Here is a 19,730-nt window from a genome sequence, read left to right as displayed (position 1 = left end):
GTAATCAGTTAAGAGTGTGAGACATATCAATGCATTCCGGGCCTTATTTCTTAAAGCAGGTATTGGGATTTTGTCTTTTGTAGTTTGTTGCAACACCATCTCAATTTTTATTCCTAAGAAAATGCAGCTAAATTCCTATAATTGTTACATTATATATAATTCAGATTTTTCTAGGTCATCCATGTAGATGGATTGCCTTGTTATTAGATAAAAAAGAAAAATATTATCTTATATGACCAGATATCATGTTTTATTTTTTTCTCCAACTTCAGAAATGACATAACCACTTCAAACTCTGAAATGTGCTTAACATTTATTAAATCTTGAAAAAAAGAGAGAGAGAGAAAATACTTTATATGCAAAAATGGTATATACACATTGCTTTTAACCAGAAAGGCACCAAAGACACATAAGCAGTTACTTGGATAAGTAATGCTGCTAGCTGGCTTCATGACAACATAAAAAAGACATTGTATGACAAATTAAAGTGTGAAAAAGCAACATTATCGGCCATAAAATTAGCTTTCAGTTTTCTCTCTAAAAAGTACGATTTTTTTATTTTTTTTTATTTGAATGGTTAAAATCGCTAATAAGACAATAGTGGTGTTGCAATAGCTAAAAATATATATTACTTATTACATAAATACAATAGTCTTAATGAAATACATTTTATTTACTCCCTTTTGTGGCTACAAACTGTCCACTATGTGTGCAAGCAAAAAAGAAGAACATGAAAACATCCTTAATACAAAGTACAACTTCTTTCAAACATGAACGTTTGCGCATCTGCAATAAATTATTTTTCTCTATAATTTCAGGATGTAACCATGAGAAAAGAATAGGTCCTGCATATCCTTATTACTGCTAAAGGTCTGAAATTAACTTAAGTGAGAATGATATGACTGTGATTGTCTGAACATTAAAGTGTTTGTATGGTTGTTTGAATCTGCTATGATGGGAGAGCCGTTCTCAACTTCTGGTGCTACACACAGCTAAAAACTAAAAGTAAGTATTCTCCCACAAATGAAATTCACCACCCGGTGACACTCAAGCACTATCGAGGGTAGAGAGTGACATGCTTGAAGCAAATAAAAACTCGCAGTGGAGCAGACTGCAATGAGCCATAGGAGGTCAGGTTTTTAACTGAAAAGGTAAACAGGAGAAGTAACTTCCTCCTAAATATTAATGGTGTTAACACCCAGTGTAAAGATGGCAGCAGCACTCCTCCTCCTTCCTCTCACACTCAGAAACTAATGCCTCACTAGTCTGTGGAATGAGACAAGCACTTGTACTATTAATGGTGCCTGAAAATGACTTTTAAAAAACAACAACAACAAAAATGACAACTGTATATTGTGATGCAAGACTAGAAAATAAAATGTCTTAGTGGTTCAGGTGGCTTAGGTAACTGGGATGGGGAAAAAATGTCATTGAAGCCATGATGAGCACACTGGTAGCACCATTCTTCTTCTTCTTCTTATATGGTGCACCTCTTTCAGTCAAAACACGTCATCTGCATATTTCTGGTAGTCTTGTCCATTAGTGCTGTCTTCTTTACGATCAGTCCAATAGGAAGAATTGCATACAGTTTTTTTTTTTTTTAAATGTTAAGTGTTTCACTTATTTAGAGTGATGGTAACATAAGATGTAGGTATGTAGCCTTCATCTCCATTGTTCCTACGGACACGGGTCCAACCATCCCCTTTGTCCTCCTCTACCACAGCCAGCACCTCCCCTTCCTGCATAGCGATGGTCCCTTCACTGGCACCTGAAAAAGAAAAACAGGCTAGAGATAATTTCATATACCGATGTGCTGACACAAACCTTGCTCAGTCAAATCAGAGGGGAAAAAAATGGATTCATAATTTTATGACTGACTTCTTATTTTGTGGTATAATTATGCTACAACCTACAGGTAGAATTTCAAAAGCCAAGCCAGCACTATAATTTTACTGTCATATAACATTCTGTAGCCATAATGAAAACTTAGAATAAAATTGTCATTGTACATGTACAACAAAATTGTGGGTGTGCCACACCAACTGTGCTGGAATGAAATATAAACAGTAGACAGCAGGAATAAATAGCAAACAGGAGAAATATATTCGAAAAAAATAAGAGAAATGCACACATTGGAAAACAAAATAGTTGCAAAGTGCTTGGAAGTAGTGCAAAGAAAAGACTAAAAGCCAGAGTGATGGGGGTTACTCTGACCATGGCTGAGATTGGTGAGGTGGGTGGGCAGGGGTGGGGGCAATATTGTTTATTGACAGTCTGAATGGCCCAGGGGAAGAAGCCGTTCGTGACTCTGGAGGTGTGGGACCTGATTGACCTGAGGCGCTGACCAGAGGGCAGTAGGGTGCAAAGGGTCACCTGTGATGACAAAGGTTTTTCTGAGATAGACGGATCTGGCGATGGCCTCCAGTGTTGGCAGAGGGCAGTCAATTATTTTTTTGGGCCAGTGTTAATTATCCTCGGTGCAGCCTTCCTGTTCTCAGTAGTGGCCCCTGCGTACCAAACACCCAGGCAGTAGGAGAGCATGCTCTCCACTGAGGAGCGGTAGAAGGCCAGTACCAGCTTCTGGTCCAGGTTATTCTTTCTCAGGACATGGAGGAAGTGCAACTACTGTCGGGCCTTCTTTACCAGGCCGTTGGTGTTGTGGGTCCAGGTGAGATCAGCGGAGATGTGGGTGACCAGAAACCTGAAGGTGGAGTCCAATTCCACCCGTTCTCTATTTATAAAGAGAGGGAAGTGGACCTGTCTGTGTCTCATTATAAGTTCTTTTGTATTGAGGACGTTCAGCTTCAGGTTATTTTCCAGTGTTGACTGACTATGGGTGGGTAGGGTGGGCAGATCAGCTGACAGCTCACCTGATACCCTTCACACATGCAGTTAGATTTACAAAAAAAAAAAAAAAAAAAAAAAAAAAAAAAAAAAGAAAGAACAAAAAACACTTTGCAAACCACATCCACCTCATATTCTTCTTTCATGTCGTTTCTGACTTAATCGGTGTCATGTCTGCTGTCATTAAGGCTCGCTTTCTTCACTAAGCGAGCCTTTCTGCTGTTCTTGTTGCCTCCAATTTTCCATATATGAACATGGAAGTCTGGAGACATCTCAGAACAGAGCACAAATATTACAACCAAATTCTAAAAATAAAAAAATAAAAACTTAGGATGCTGTGTTAAATGTAAAAACAAACAGAATGCAAGGTTTTGAAAATCTCACAGATCCATATTTTATTCACAAGACAGAGGGAGCAAAAAAGGGTGTAAAGTCATATTTAAAAAGAACATTTGGTAACTGATTAGGTTATTTGGCAAAAGGTCACTAACATGATTGAGTATTTAATAAAAAATAAATAAAAAAAAAGACATCCTTGCGAGATGATGCAAGACAATTTTAAAGGACATCTACTACAACGGCGTAACTTTGTAGTAGAAGAGTCTGGATGTTCAACTGTGATGCCTACAGTCGGAAAAATATGAGCAAGACAACCCGTGATTATTGAACAGCAGACAATAACAGGAGACAAAAGTCCAGCAACTACACTCTCGAGTTCCCCGATTCTTACAGACACTGTTGTTAAAAGAAGATGTGACGCTACACAGTGCTAAACTTAGCTCAGCTCCAACGTTTAGGTGCCATCAAATTCAAAATAACTTTTTAAAATGATAATTTTCTCAGTTTAAACATATTATATGCTTTCTCTATTCTGTTGTGAATAAAATATGGGTTTATGAGATTTGCAAACCACTGCATTTTGTTTTATTTGCGTTTTACAAAACATCCCAACATTTATTGAAAATGGGTTGTAAAGTACACCTCGCAGGAGAATAAAAATCTTAGACTGTAGTGGTTCTTACTAAACAGTGAGAAATAATATTTCCATAACTCAGCTTTTTAGGAATGCAACTCTTGTAATCACACATCCTAGCATACAGCATCGACTCACTATGCCTCATTTTGAACAACAACAACAAGTCAATGAGTCCATTAGTTAAAAAAAAAAAATAATAATAATGAGTGTATTACATACCAGGGAAGTTGTACATGGCTGTGCATTTCCCGATAGGAGCAGCTAGGTCTTCATCCTCAAAGTCATCATCAAACTCAGCATAAATGGCTTGGGAAGGATCAGGAGTGCTTTCATCGGAGTAAGCTCCATCAGGGCTGGAAAGAAAATAGACAGGCTTCCTGTACAGAGTAGACAACAAGCCTGTGTTTTAAAGTAATGTCTACAAGCAAAATGTAATCCTACCTGTGTACATCATTAGCTCCATTATTGTTAAATGAGTGGGCTTTATAGCGCAGCGTGTCTCCTCGACCTCCAGCTTCAGCAAGCCATGTCTACTCAAGAGAACGGTCCCCCCAAAAAAAGCAGAAATTTCCATCAATCCATTATTCTGCCATTTGTGTGACTACATGCTTTAAAAACTTTTAATTGGTTAGAAGAAAAGGCTGGAAACCTATTGACCTAATAGTTTATTAGAAATAACATATATGGGTCACATCATTTGACAGCAGCAGAGAGCTAGATTACCTCATATTTGCTCTGCTCTCCTCTGAGCCGCTCTATATTCTGGGATGTCTGGTTGATTTGGGATGCCAGGCTGGCGGGGTCTCCCATTTGAGGATTTTTCTCATAAACATCTTTCATCTTTCCCAGCGCTTCACTGAAAAGAGAGGAAAAAAAAGAGAGCGATAGACAGAGAGAGGGGAACAAAGGAAGAAGAGGGAAAGTGACTTTCAGTAGAAATCAGTTCCCTGCAGACCTCAGGAGTGGATAAACACACAGAGACACGGCACAGTTGTGTACTCTGCATGGATATTATATCCACTTTCCCAGTGGAGAAGTTCTAACAGAGATGGTTATTAATACACAGAAGGATCCGCACATGTCTGTCTAATAGACACACACCTCTGATCAACTTCCTTTTGCAACTCTTTGCAGATTTCATCCAGTTTCTGTTGTAACCTTTTTCTGCGCTGCTCCGGAGGGAGGTGGGCAAAGTCCTCTGTCACTGTAGGCTGCAAGAGGGTACAGGAAGGGGGGGGGGGTGTTAGCACTGAATGTCTTCTTACACTTTCATAATGACAGTTACCGTGGTGTGAGAACTGGACAACTGCAGAGGAAGCCTGTGGTTTGTGTTCAGCTCAGGAGACGTCAAACTAAAAACCATTTCAGCTCTTTGAGTTTCATGTTTGTTTGGTTTTGAACTGGCATAAAGCCAATGAAGTACAGAACATCAGTGAGCTGAACACAAAACCATCACCCATGGACCAATAACCGCATTCCAATAACTTCGTACAGTCCCATCTCTTATCATCTTCACATTAAAAAAAAATATAGTCTTGATTTACATGTGTGACACAGAAAAGTGCACGATTGGGGCTATTTGGAAAACAGGGTTACTGATTGCTCAGTGTTTCTATGTGTCACCAAGCATTCCTCCCTTCCTCCACCACCAGGTGGCCACCTCTTCAATACAGGCTTAAGAGGACAAGTCCTAGACCACATTACCTTATGCAGGATGCGGCATATTGAGGCCGTTTAGGGCAAAAACCAGCAGAAACTCATGAAGTTCCTGCTGGAAACTTCATAACTTTCTGCTGGTTGAGAAGGGAAACTACAGAGAATTTACAATGAATGTGAAGGGAAATTACAATGAAATGAGCCATTGTAAAGAAAAGGTGGCTACTTTTTACGAGTCAAACACCTCCACACCCCAGCTTTGTTTCCTGTATTACCATTATCCTCTCTGGAGTAAACTTCTGAGGGGGAAAAAAGAAAGAGCATGTGTACATAAAAATGGTGAAATAACCTTAAAGTGGGTTTCTTGCTTTTCACTTTTTACCTTGAAATGAATTTTAATTACATTTTTATATACATAAACATTAAAAATCAGACTAAGTTTAATACAGCATGTTCATGTCCTAAAAATATAAATCAAATTATTCATTACAGGAATTCAGTGACTCTTGCAGAGGCATGAACACAGGATGATGTGTAAGCCCTTATGAGTGAACGTCTCCTGGCACCCGAACCGTCTTCTGTGGTGACTCACCGATCTCCTGAGTGTCCGGAAGGAAGAGATTCTGGGTTTGACTGTCTTATTGATCTCCTTCAAACAGTACGACAGGGGGTCCCGGCCAAACTTGGGGGAAGGGGGTCCGTTAGGTGAAGGGGCAGGGGGAGTGGAGAAAGGAGCGAGCACTGGAGAGGACAGCTGGTGTGGGAAATGAGCAAAGTACCAGCACCCAAGATAAGATAAGGTATACAGACATAGATTGGTGTATTGGGGAAGGAGGAGGGAAGAATAATTGAAAAGAAGAAGGGGAAGACAAGAACAACAAGATGACAAGGGAAAGAAAAAGACACCGTCAACACCTTAAAGCACACCACAAAGCAAGGAAGACAACACTGAAGCCAACCCAGCACATGAGCCCAATAAGCATGAAAGCAAAAAACACTCTCATAAACACAAACATCAAGTAATAATTACAAAAAAATAAATAAATCCCAAAACACTAAGATTACACAGCAAAACAACCAACCACAGCTCCCACATTGGTGCCACAGCAACCCTGCAGCCAAGTTCAAGCCCAGCTGATGGGCAGCCTGAGCTCCAGTGAGGAACTGGCTGAAGAAAGCCTGCGAGGTTAAATTACTTTGCATTTTTTACAGCTTTAATTGTTTATTAGTAATAGCAGTAATATAATCATTCATAATAACAACATATTTACTACCCAGTTTCAATGCTAACAATAACAAGACCGAGGTTTCTAACTATGGACTGGATATGATCTCTCTCAATACACCCAATAGGCTATGGTTACTGGCTTGCTGAGTATCTATAGACAGTGGTCAATGTGTTTTTCCAATTTGGCTGTAATTCAGTTACACTGAAAATAGAATTTCGTCTCATCACAAAATAACTAAGAAAAATGTTTGATTCGCAACTAAATATGTTTAAAGTTTAACCAGCACTATTAGAAGTCTGACCTATATAGACAGAAAATATCAACTCACATACCAGAACAGTAGCTATAAATAGCCTGCTTAATTACCGCAGTGGGATTCTGCACATAGATTTTTTTTTTGGGGGGGGGGGGGGCGCCTAATGAGTGCCCTCTGTGACCTATTAGAAAGAGGTTAAACTGCAAACATGTCTGGGTGAACTAGACGCTGAGGTGTACATAAATGTAGTAAGGTGGGTGGGGGTCTATTAGCTAAATTACACAGGAGGCTGATGGCTTCTAGTCTCCAATAATGAACGTCTAAGAGAACCACACACAGTTTCTTGTGTAAATACGGTGAGCTAGAAGTACATTGTTATTATATGAACATCTACTGAGTAGGTGCCGCTTTTCTTCAGGGTTACGGGGGCCTAAATACAGGAGAGGAGTTAAGAACGGGAATGTTTAGGAGCTAGACATAAACCAAGAGCTCACTCAAGCCGATATATTCAGCCTCCTATTCACACGGCCGAGTCCTAATTGGGAGAGCATGACTGATGATACAGAGCACTGTGCCACACACATACACAGAGCGGGAAAAGTGCACAGCCAGTAAGACATGCAGAGAGTAGAGGGGTGCTGAACAAGCAAACACTGCAGGGAAGAAAGAAGGGATCATTTAGAGCTAGGACTGGAGGTGGGGGACCATTAGCTTGTTAGTGGTCAGCCACTCATATCGCCGGCTTAATTTTGGACCACAGCAAAAGTGCTCCATTGAGATAAGATTTACAATGTAGCGCAGCTCTCTTGCTCCAAACACAAAGTCATACGCAAGAACATAAATGTCAATGAAAACATTCAGGTCATAAACGTGCGACTGTAACTGGTCGGGGTTTTTTTTTAACCTACAAAATGTGGTATCATTCTGAAGTTGGCACAAAGATTTTATTGTGATGCAACACATAATGGCAGGTTCTGCACAGTATAATAGAAGCAGTGTGTTTGTGGATGCCTATAGAGAAAAATTCAATGTTGTTTGGGTCCCGTGCTGATGAAAGCACAAGCACAGCAGAATGCTGCCTGCTAGTTGACCTATTGGAAACCAGGGATAGGGAGGGTGTGCGTGGACGAGGTTTATACGCTGACAGCCAGTCATAGAGTCATGCAAAAGACCTTTTCCAGAAGTGTTGGGGTGTGTGAGAGTTCCCATATAACTCAGTGGCAGAGGGTCATGCAATATTATTCTGAGCATTAAAGGTAAGAAGGGTGTGTATGTGTGTGTTGCAAGTGTGTGCAGCTGCAACCACAGGTCCACCAGGGGTGCTCTCTGTAGGGGATTTCCTGGCTCTGCCATGCAAGGAGTCACACACTAATCTGCCTGATTGCCAACCTGAAGACTCACTGATTCATTGAAAAATTTCAAAAAGTACAATAAAGGACATCTGTGTGAGTGTGAGTCCATGTCATTAGGCTAAATTAGCCTAATGTTGCACTCTATAGTAAAATCTCCTACCTTACTTCGCTTGCTGAAAAGCCAAAAGTTATTGGTCTTCTTCTTCCATGGGTCAACGGAGACTTTAGGTGTACCGAGGCTACTGTCCGAAGAGGCTCGATTGATCCCCTGACTGTAGTCCTCAAACTCCAAATCTCCCGGACGCTCAAAGCCCGACTTATTCTGCTCTATTACAATCATGGAGTCCTGCATTAAATGCAATTATGGATAAGAGCAATTAAGAGCTATCGTCAAGCAGATTTAAGGCTAAAACGAATTAGCTGTACAAAGCCATGCTTCACATTAATATCCGTTCTTTTCTCCTTTTTTTTTTTTTCCGAGATCCACTCACATTCTTCTCATTAACATTAGTTCCGGCTTTAGTAATGCCTTCCAGGCACTTGCCAATGATGGGCATCACATGCTTCTCTGTGTCTGAGAACAAGACGTAGCCTTGTGCCAACTTCTGTATTCGCCTCTCATCCAAATCCTGCAATTTCTAGTGAATACAAATTAACAGTTATTTACAAACAATGCCATTATTAGAGATAAAACAAAGCACAATAGATAGCAGCTAAAAATGTGTATTTTAAAAAGGAAAGATCAGGTTTATACTAAAATATTGAAATCATATACATATTTATCTGAAACAAAATAAACAAGCTGTAGCTGTTTATGATTTTCAAATAGCTTTAAAGCATAACTTTGACATACATCATTTTTTAAATTTCTGATTCATTCATAATAACTAATACGCGTTACCAGTAGAATTTCTACTAAAACCGAAAATAATGATGGTGGTAGGTGGTCATTTTGCAATAGATAATTGACTTACATTGAAAATGAGAGGCATGTCACTAAAATAGAATTGGTTCTGTTCTTTGTTGTATTTCTGGAGCTGAGCAGCATAGTCGTTCTTACACTCGTCTGCTACGTGTGCTCTCATGTGAGCTTGCTGTTTGGCCTGAAATCATGCACAAATAAAAACAGGTTAACAAAGCGCATCTAGTATTACTTTGGACGATGTCAAATAGGATATGGATATTCAACATGTTTCCTGTTTACTTTTTCAACATCAGCTTTTGTGGCATTGATGTCTTGATCTGTCTTTTCTGCATACTGTGCTGCACGCTCTGCTTCTCTCCACTCTCTCTCAAAGCGCTTCTTACTCTGGTGTGGATGGAGGAAAGAAACAGAAAGAAAAGCAAGAACATTACATTCAGTTCATTTAGTAAAGAATTAACTCTTAAGAGGTTACACAACTTTAAGCAAAGGACATGGCAGGTTTGACGGAAAACAGGTCTTGTAGTGCGAGGCGGTATTACCAAAAAATTGTATCTCTGTAATACTTAAGATTCTGGCCCTCTGACCTACTTTAACACATTACTTCAATTTTATTTTGTATTACACAAGTGCGCCTTTATATTGGTTTACAGCTACAAGTAAAATGTAAATAAAGGTACACACATTTAACTGCTCTTTAACACAATTATCAGTTGGTCACATGGCAGCAATTCAGTGCATTCAGGCATGATCGTGATGGCCTGGTGAAGGTCAAAGCACAATGGGGAAGAGAGGTGATTTAAGTGACTTTGAACGTGGCGTGGTTGTTGGTGCCAAATAGACTGGTTTGAGTATTTCAGAAAATGCTGATCTACTGGGGTTTTCCCCTCACACAAGTATCTCTGGTGTTTACAAAGAAAGATCCAAAAAAAGAAAGAAAAAGAGAAAAATAGCCAGTGAGCAGTAGTTCCCTGGGCCAAAATGCCTTGTTGATGCCAGAGGTCAGAGTAGAATGGCCAGACTGCTTCGGGTTGATAGGCAGGCAAGTAACTGAAATGATCACCAAAGCACAGAGAAAAGCTTCCCGGAATGCACAGCATGTCAAAGCTTGGAGCTGACGGAGTACAGAAATAGAAAACCACACCGGTTATCACTCTTGTCAGCTACAAACAGGAAACTGAGACTGCTATTCAGCACCCTTAGTACCAACTGAGTACAATTAGCACTATGGCACCATTCAAACACCACAGCCTACCTGAGTATTGTAACTGACCACAGTGTGCCCATGTCGAGATGGCTGCTTCTAGTAGGGTGACTCGCTATCTCACAAAGCCTCAATTATCTCAATCACAGACACCAGGATGTCAATCCAACGGAGCATTTTGGGATGTGGTGAAATGGGAGATTTGTATTATGATTGCGCAGCTGACAAATCAACTATGTGATGCTATCATGTCAATAAGGACCATAATTTCTTAAGAATGTCTCCAGCTCCTTGTTTAATCTATTCCCAAAAGACTTCTGAGGGGAAGTCCGTTCCGAGGGGAAAGATTAATCCAAACTAGAAAAGGGGAACTAATAAAGTGGTCAGTGAGTGTATCACGAAAAAGAAATAAAACACAAAAAACCAAAAACAAAACAATGAATTCATCTGCAATAAAGATCTGTTTGGTACAGGAAGTCCTCAACAGGCTGCTTGGTAACCTTTCGCAATATGCCACTGCTAGGCCTCACATGCATTAATTCAAGTCACTGAACTGGACCTCGCTGCCCTGAATGTGCTGCTGGTAGTTTTGGACCATTCAGTGTTGGTTTACATGGGTTCCCTCTCAATGCCAGCACAGCTTGTCCAGTGACCAATGTAATAATAGTACACAGTTTCTTGAAATGCCACAGTAGCGTGTTTTTACTTTTCACCTTTATAGTGGTACTTGAAAAAAATAAGCTTTAATTTATGATGTCAGTGCTGCATACCAGTTTGTCCAGTATGCAGCACAGCAGTGGAGATTCAAAAGGAGGCTTGCTTTCCACTCTGTTCATCTGATTTTACTATAGACAAATGTAGTCACCTGACTGAGCACACAGAATCTAGAACCATTCACTTTATCTTTCATTTTTTGCACTCAAGTCAAACATTCCAGTTTTGGTTATAGAGAAATCTTTTTTTTTTGGTGGTACTTTAAATGTTAACATGCATTGTAGAAATGACTTGTGTGCTGTGTTCATCAACCTTTAAATTCTAAGAGTAAACTTACACTGTCAAGCTGCTTGTAGGTGCTCTCCAAACTCTGCTGGGCCTTCTTGGCATCCATCAGATACTGCAGACATCCATAAAAATAGAGTGAGAGGAGGGTCAGATGACAAAAAGAGAGACAGCCATGTGCAGGGGCAGACAAAATAAACAATGACTGCCTAAAGCCACACAGCACAACAGACAAGAAAACAAATACCAGTGTGTCTGTTTGAGACATCACGTCTTCAGTAGAACCCTGTACATGGCTGCTCTGTTCTATCAGGAAAAAGCCAAAGCATTCCTCAGAGAAATGGCACACCACCACTCAGACCATGCCTCCCTCAGGAGACTCTAAGTGAGGCTTCTTTCCTGCCACAGCAGTAAGATCTCTGCATCTCCACTCCTCCTTATCACTGTTTGTTGTATATTCTAAAGAAAAACCCCATTTGGCATGTTGTCAGAATGTTGACGACTATGGTGTAATAGGCACATACACAGTGAGTTCTAGGTGTTTTCATTTACATAACGGGGGCTTCCAGTGTCACACAGTATGACTCAAACCAGGAAGTAAACAACAAAACTGTTAAAACAGCATGGAAGTGAAACAAAAGTGGCCTAGTACAAGACAGTTAACCATCTGCAGGTAAAGAGTGGTATGAATGGGACTGTGGGAAACGAGACCAACTAAAATGAAAACATCACAGATTCTCTTTGTTGCCACAGATTAGAACTTTAAAGACTCTAACCCTCATCCATTTCATATCGAGCTCACCGTCTTTCGTTCCTGCTTAAAATCTTGCAGGTACTTGGTAAGATCGATGCAAATGTTCATCATCAAGTTCTCTGCAATTAGCTCTCTCTGCCCCGCATAATCGTTCATCTCTGTCAGGATGTCCAAAAATGCCTGGTAGCTGGACAACCTATTATTTAAAGAGGTGGAGAAAGGAAAGGGTGGAGAAAGAATGACACTGTGATGAGGCAGCTGATAAGATGACAAACAGACAGGTTAAAAGAGAAGTTTGCAGTGGACCACGGCACGATAAGAAGTTTATAGCTTCCTTATTCCTGCTTCCTTCTAAAGGCATTTAAATGGCAACGAAAACAGCAATGCACTACTGCGTGGATAACAACACCAACTAACTGCTTGGATAACAGGGGGAAATGAAGGGAAAACCTTTAGTTTCAGATAGCAAATGAACTTAGGGGCTGCACCAAAGTCCAGGATTATTTTTAACTATAGATAATGCAAAGATATCCTAGTAGATACCACAAATAAAAACATATAAATATAAATAAGGGAGCTCTTCTATAAGAACAATCCTGCAACATAACCAACAACAACTCACCTGCATTCAGGCTCATCTTTGCTGCTTCGTTTTTGGTTATACTTCTTTGAAAGGTTCCTGTGAACAGTGACAGATCATTAACAATCTGAAATGGGGAAAGGGCTGAAACGGCAGATGGCAATAGAAGACAACTCGCTGACTTAAAATGTTCTTATGTAACCATTTGATTTGTTTCCACACCATAGGATCAACAACAGCAGTCCACTATGAACATATTTAAATAGCTGTTCTTCCTCCTTTCACTCTCCTTCTGACCACTTCCTGTCTATCATGCGCCAGTCTGCTCCCGCTTCCTCTCCTTTCCAGCAAAGCTCAGCACTACAACAGATGGGGGCCTACAAACTGGGAAACAACCGGGAGAGGAAGGACTATGTAAGAAAGGCCACAGGAGAGAGAGAGAGGAGAAAGATACAGGGACAACAAGCTACAGCTGGAGAATCGAGCTAGTGTTTCACACACAAGTTAGATTCAGTCCCGCAGTGGTCATAAGACCAACAAGCATTTCATAAACAGCCTTTTAACAGGCACCCATGCAAACACAAAAGGACACATATGCTGCAAGCTGCTTTGAGCAACACACTTGTACACAATTCTTTGTGGCAGTTGGGCAACAACAACGTGAAAAACAGAGGAGGAGAGAGAAAAAACAAAAACAGGCCTACCTCAGTTGTTTGGCATAGTTTTGCTCAATCTCTGTCCTCTCCTTCGCAAATTTCACATACTTCTCTACCAGCTCCAGGCCAGACTGTGTGTGCTTTTCAATGATGTCATATTGGTCCTGGTGGAAGGAGCACAACACAAATAAGGAAAAGACAAAACACAGTGAAATACCAAACATGTGTTGAATTCTAGGTAATGACCGGGATGTTGCACTGGTGGACTTTGAGGTCACCAAATTACATCTTAAGCAGGGGGGAATAAACCAAAAACACATCAAGGTTTGTTCTCGCATGCTAGGTCCCAAGAATGCTCGCCACATGTGCACAAGATATTGGCAACCGTTTCTTAACTTCCGCTAGGCTTTAAATCATGGGGGACCTGCGTTTTTCTTACGAGGGGGAGAGAACTGTCAGAAGGACACAGAGGTCATGCTTCTCAGGCATTAAAGAAGGAGGTGCTTTTCTCTTCCTTATGTGGTCAGACTGTGTGGAGTGAATAGCAACGTGACGCCCGATTCCTTAGAAAAAATTTTTTTCATGCCAGTTCCATTTACAGCCGAATTTGCTGACTTCTCCTCATCATTATGCAGTATGACTGAGGCATATATGGTTTCTGTTCCTCTTTCACTGCTTTCTTTAAAACACCTTCAAGCTCTGACAAGCCTACTAAGAGTGAGAAACAATGCTGAAGACTTGAAGCGGAGGCATGTTGAAAGGGGATTCCTGACGTGTTGAGCCACGTTATTCTACACCCTTCCCGCTCTTCAGGTGAAACAAAAGAGTTAAAGTCCACATAAATGAGATGGCATTTAACCTAACTACAGTACACAGTTCAAAGTTAAGAGTAAGGCCTGCAATCCAGCGCTACAATAATGCCTAGCCAGTAGGCACTTTGGGGGGTTTTAATTAAGGGTCAATAATTGTGTAACTGTAGTAGAGAAAAGGAGTGAAGTAGGCAGGATTAGTGTATTGCTGAAAATGTTTCCCACTTAAAGGTAAGCGATGACAATTTCTGCATGATTTAAAATGAAAGATTATTGATGTGGAGTAGAGTGCAGTAATAATAATTCTTTTACTATATGAATACATTTGGATTTGCAGCATATTATGATTTACCACACAGTTTTTGGATAACAGTAAACTAGCCTCACATGATTCCTGGATCACAAAGTTAGCGCATGTGACAATTTCTCCTAAATTACTCGTACCAGCCACTTAAAACCAAATCGCCCTAAATGAGTGATTCCTCCATCAGGCCCCAGTTAGATTCATAACTGGAGATGTGTCAAAGTGCAAACCAAATACCAGGAATACACCAATTACAAAATTCAACTCATGTTTAAAATAGCATTTTTCTTTTTAGTTTTTGCTGACATTTCCTCCCCATTTTGGGAACTGAAGTAAAATAGACCTCATTACACCATCTCTGAACATTTACCAAGCACCAAGTTTTTATGACACAAGAGATAAAAGTCAGCCACTGCCACTTATAAATGTCACGCCCAAGACACTTATTTGGTAAATATATTAGCTCACGTCTATCAAAATCTGTTTACACGTGAAGTAACCAAGAAGCTAGAGGCAACAGGAATAATAACACAACTGAAAGCCATATTATTCAGTCGGGAACTTGTAGGAATAACTACATGTGTACGAACTAAAAAGCACAGTAAGTTATGAGCTTACAATACCTGTTAGCACCCATTCAACTTAGTCCTGAGGCCTGACCTAATGCTGTTTTCAAACTCATAAGCTTGATTTAGTCTTCTGCAGGAAGCATCCTAACTTACGATGTAACTGGAAACCCCTCTTATCCACAACATTCCACGCCACTTAAGTCACTGCAGGCTGTGTCAACCCGACGTGCAATGACATTTCTCAAGAGGTGCAAATCAGGTTACGGCATAGGGTTAAAAGGGGTTTCCAGTTACGATGTAGACTTCCCAATGAAGCATAAATCAGGCATTGGTAGCCCCCAAGAGAGATGATCAGAGGCTTTAAATAATGTCCAAGACTGGACAACAGCTGGTTAGTCAAAGTGCATTAATGCAGTCCCTTCGACTTGTAGGCAGGTTACTTCCGACATATTACAATTACAAATTAATCACTCTGATTGGTTTATTTTTTAGATTGTTAGTTTCACCACTAAGACAGATGTACTCATCATATTATGAAGACTTGGAAAGTTGTAGTCTGCCTCTGTAGTCTGGAACAGGTCATTTGAATAGATAAGCCCTTTATTTGCATATTCAGTTTGTGGACTGCCGACCAGCCTGTGGCACAGTGTGCAAAAAGCTTACTGCTTACTGTGGAGATTTAAGGGGAGGTTAGAAACTACAAGCTGTGCTAGGTGTAACCTCTTTGTGTGGGTTTGTCCTTAATCCAGTATTTATGGTCAAATTTCAAAATACTATACTTGAAGTATTCCTGTCAATACTGAGTACCATTCCAACATCCAGACACTTCCATTGAAAATACAACTGCAGATACTTATTAATGTTGGAAAATATTATCGATCCAGGAAATGTCACCATTTCTATATCAAGATAAAGCAATGCAGAGCAAAAGGTTTAAAGGTCTGACAATCCTTTAATGGTTATTTAATAGTTGAGGTATACCAGGTATATTTTAATAAGGTGAATGGATATTTATCTGGTAAAGCTGTATGATCTCAGTTATGTCATCTGGATGTTGGATGTTCAAGTGTGATGCTAAAAATAATTGTGATTAAGCCCTTTTTTTGGTCAACATTTTTCACACTGATGAAGAAAACCCTTTAGTGAACTGGCTGTTTTATAGATCCAACAGGAAAATTGAACTTATATCAGAAATCTGTTTCAATTAAAAAAAATAAAATAAATAAAAAAAAAGATGTTTGGTTTATTTGTTATCAATAAGAGTATACCGGTATTACCAGAAAGTCTTCACATACACACTACCCCATCTGTCCCGCAATATCACCCCTAAAAAAAAAGCATCTACATCAGTTTAAGCAATTATGAATAAATGACATGACCGAAGAAGAGTGGGAGGGGTTTCCACGCTAAAAAAATAAAAATAAAAAAAAAATAAAAAAATGGATGTGAGAAATCTCAGTGCCAACTCCATCAGGCACACTCTAAAACACAACGTTAGGAATAATTTCAAATAAATGATTGAAACCATTTCTGGGTAAATATTCAGTTTCTATAAGTTCCAAAAATTACATTCTGTTTTTTCTTTAACATTTTAAACCACTTTTTCTGGAAATGAGGTTGGATAACAGAGCTCATAGAGCTCATCTAAAGAGTTCTTCAAACTTTTCACCTGAGGAAAGTGAATTAGAAAACATTTTTTTACTTTTTAATGGGTGTTGGTAACATAAAATTCAAAAGTTCAGTGTTGAAATAATCCAAATGTTTCAACCTTTGCTCTGTGGTCTTTGGACTATTAACACAAAAATACAAATATTTAAATTGTGACCTCCTTTTAGTCAACATTCTACACAACAACCCATCTCCCCTGTGATGGACTGGTAACCTATCCAGTGTATACTCCATCTACTGCCTTGGGCTCCAGCACCTCCTGCAACCTTGAACCAGCAAGTGGCTAAGAAGATGGATGGACAGAGAGTATGCCAGATTTCTTGTAAGCAGTTTCGTAAAATACTGAAAAAGTCACATTTGGTTATCTATAAACCTCAAGATAACAACTTAAATCTGAACAAGAACGCCCCACTTAAAAAGCAAAACCATTAAAACTATCTTAAAATAAATCAAAACAACTTGAAAAGATATAATCAGTGTCTTCTCAAACACCATTCAAAGCCACAGTCAAAGTTATGTATACAAGTCCCCGCAGAGTTTGTACTGAACTGATTTTCATAAGACTAAAACAACTTTAAAATGAGCATGTTTTTGTTTTAAATAACAAATGTTATGTTGGTGGCTTGCACGACTGCTTTTTATTTGTTCTTTTAACTTGCCTTTACCTATAGTTATTTTTTTATGGAGTAATCGCTCCTTTCCTCAGGAATACTTAGAGCCATGACTAGAATCTTTATCCTCCTCTTATTTCATCGTTTTGAAGGATAGTCTAAATATTCTAGTTCTGCCCTGGTAATTATACAACTTCCAAATATAGAGAGCCATAACCTATTTTGTACTGCACAGATTTATGTATGTGGGGTGCGTTAAAAGTATGACAGTTTACTTTGTTCTTCAACTCCCAGGTCTCATCTAAACCTCTGTCCTCAAAATAATGTCAAAAGAGAACTGGCATCAAGTAAAAGCCACACAATTTCTAAAGGAGGCACCCTGAAAGTCACCAACCTACAATGCTTGGCTGGATATTTCAGCCTTGAGTCACCCTGTCATCTTCAAAATGAGGGGCCAGGCCTGGCCAGACCAGCCTTACTGCAGTTCTGAGGAGTGCCCTGGTAACACTCACTATCACAGTTAATGCCCAGACAATGATCTTGTACTCTGTAAACTAGTGCCTTAAAATAGCCATTGGATTAACGACAATCAGGGGACAGATGTCATAGAGCTGATTTGGCCCGAGGAACTAGCCAAACATTAAAAAAGCCAATTATGCCTGCAGGGCTTTGTCCAAGCAGGCAGGTGAAGACATAGCCTACAATGAGATTTTTTAATGAAATCTATATTGACTGAAAGCAGAACAGTTCGCTTTCCTGTGAGAGATTTCCTAAAAACTAGTGAAACAACTATATGCACTAAAACAGGAAAGCCTTACAAAGAGACAAAGCCTCTGATTAATCCTGGGGTACCACATTTCTCTGAGTCAATCAAAGTAGGGCAAAACTAATTAGGCTGTGTTGCACCAGCACATAGGATGGAAAAGGGACTGGGGAAGAGGCCTAGGGGGAGATTGTAATGAGGTCACAACCTCACTATGCTCATCTTTGCAGTGCTCCATTTTACATATTCAGGTTTGTTGAAAATGTGCATGAGCAACAACAGGCTTTGTCTGGATTCTGGATAATGTCATTGCCTTTACAGCTGCATCCAGGAAGTGGCTTACAGCTGGCTACCTAGCAGTCTGTAAAACACAATTCATACAAATCTAGTATTTTACCAAATCATCGCAGCACATGGGAATAAAAATCTCTCTCAATATGCACTCTTTGTTGAATAAAAAAAGAATCATGGCACTGAGATGGACACATTAAGGGATTTACTCATGAAACTTGTTCGCAAGGCAAATCACAGCATCTGATTTCATCTCTATGGAAGCAAGGTGTGCCAGACTGTACACAATGAACCATCCCACGGGGCACAACCCACCTCTGCACTGTTTAAAGGACTTTCTAGATGTGAAATAGTGTTTTTAGGCTGATATCAGACAACTTTTAAGAGTCATCTGGGTCATAAATAGTCACTTGATCCAATTAATTAATTAATACTTAGATTTGGAGGAAAGAGAGGGACTAAATGATAAAACAAAAGGTGTAAAAATATATATAATATGCAAAACGTGGATCCTTCATTTTCCAAAAGTGCTTGTATGGTTTTGTATGTAAACTTAATCCTTTTTTACGTACTAAAAGTTGAAGAAATGGCTGGAAACATGTTAGTATAATCCTGAATGCACAGCTGTGCACACAGGCGAGTTACTCCGCTTCTGGATACATGTAGGCTTCCTCGCCGGAGGTCGTGTAGCGTTTTTCACTTTCTCATCCCGCAATGCTTAAAAAACTGCACTGCAAACCTGACACCCAGACAACCTATTAAAATATCAAAGGAGACAGAAGCGAGGCAGATGATAGACTCACCCAAAGCTCTGTGCCCCAATCCATGTTCAGCTTGTTGGCCAAGCTGTCTGACTACCCCGAATACAAAGAACTTCTCCAAAGTTATCCCAACAGCTCGGAGGACGGCCCTGGCAAGTATAATCCCAACGTGATAGATCGGTCGTAAACACTACCTTCTCCGGCTTATTCTCTCTTCAGCACACACAATACATCAACATTATGATCCTGCAATTAATTAGGTGTGCCAGTCGTTAGTCTGATTCTTCTAAATATTTTACATAGCGAGGGAAACAGGGACAAACTAGCTTTCGTATCCGCGTCACTCCCAAATCCTAAGCCTTAAAGGGGCAGTAGCCTGAAGCACACACGCTACCAGCCAGGAGACTGTGCTGCATCCTGACAGTCCGCACTGGTTAAAATTACTTCTGTTCAAGACGTGTTCTTATCTAAGACGGTTATTGTAAAAAAAAAAGTCCTCTATAGGCTACAAGCTCCGGGAATTCTG

The 19,730-nt window shown here is 39.9% G+C and overlaps 1 protein-coding gene across 7 annotated transcripts; it reads right to left on the bottom strand.

Moving 5' to 3' along the window:
• Positions 1–291: 291 nt before the first annotated feature.
• Positions 292–19,646, bottom strand: trip10a (thyroid hormone receptor interactor 10a). 7 transcript variants are annotated; one of them, XM_026164613.1, is made up of 16 exons: positions 19,247–19,643; positions 13,477–13,592; positions 12,815–12,871; positions 12,241–12,388; positions 11,491–11,553; positions 9,518–9,622; positions 9,288–9,416; positions 8,805–8,951; positions 8,474–8,659; positions 6,069–6,230; positions 5,752–5,775; positions 4,922–5,031; positions 4,544–4,676; positions 4,262–4,350; positions 4,040–4,173; positions 292–1,768 (listed from the first exon to the last, which is right to left on the bottom strand). In XM_026164613.1, exons 1-16 carry the CDS (start codon positions 19,268–19,270, stop codon positions 1,617–1,619), a joined length of 1,779 nt encoding a protein of 592 aa, XP_026020398.1. In that variant the 5' UTR covers positions 19,271–19,643; the 3' UTR covers positions 292–1,616. The 7 variants fall into 7 exon arrangements, with proteins under 7 accessions (XP_026020398.1, XP_026020402.1, XP_026020403.1 ...); XM_026164612.1 differs by lacking the exon at positions 292–1,768 and adding an exon at positions 3,245–3,468 and having other exon boundaries at positions 19,247–19,646; XM_026164617.1 differs by lacking the exon at positions 5,752–5,775.
• Between the last annotated feature and the right edge of the window lie 84 nt (positions 19,647–19,730).

The sequence above is a fragment of the Astatotilapia calliptera genome, chromosome 4, assembly GCF_900246225.1.
Source record: "Astatotilapia calliptera chromosome 4, fAstCal1.2, whole genome shotgun sequence".
NCBI lineage: Eukaryota > Metazoa > Chordata > Actinopteri > Cichliformes > Cichlidae > Astatotilapia > Astatotilapia calliptera.
This window is presented reverse-complemented; position numbering and strand designations above follow the sequence as displayed.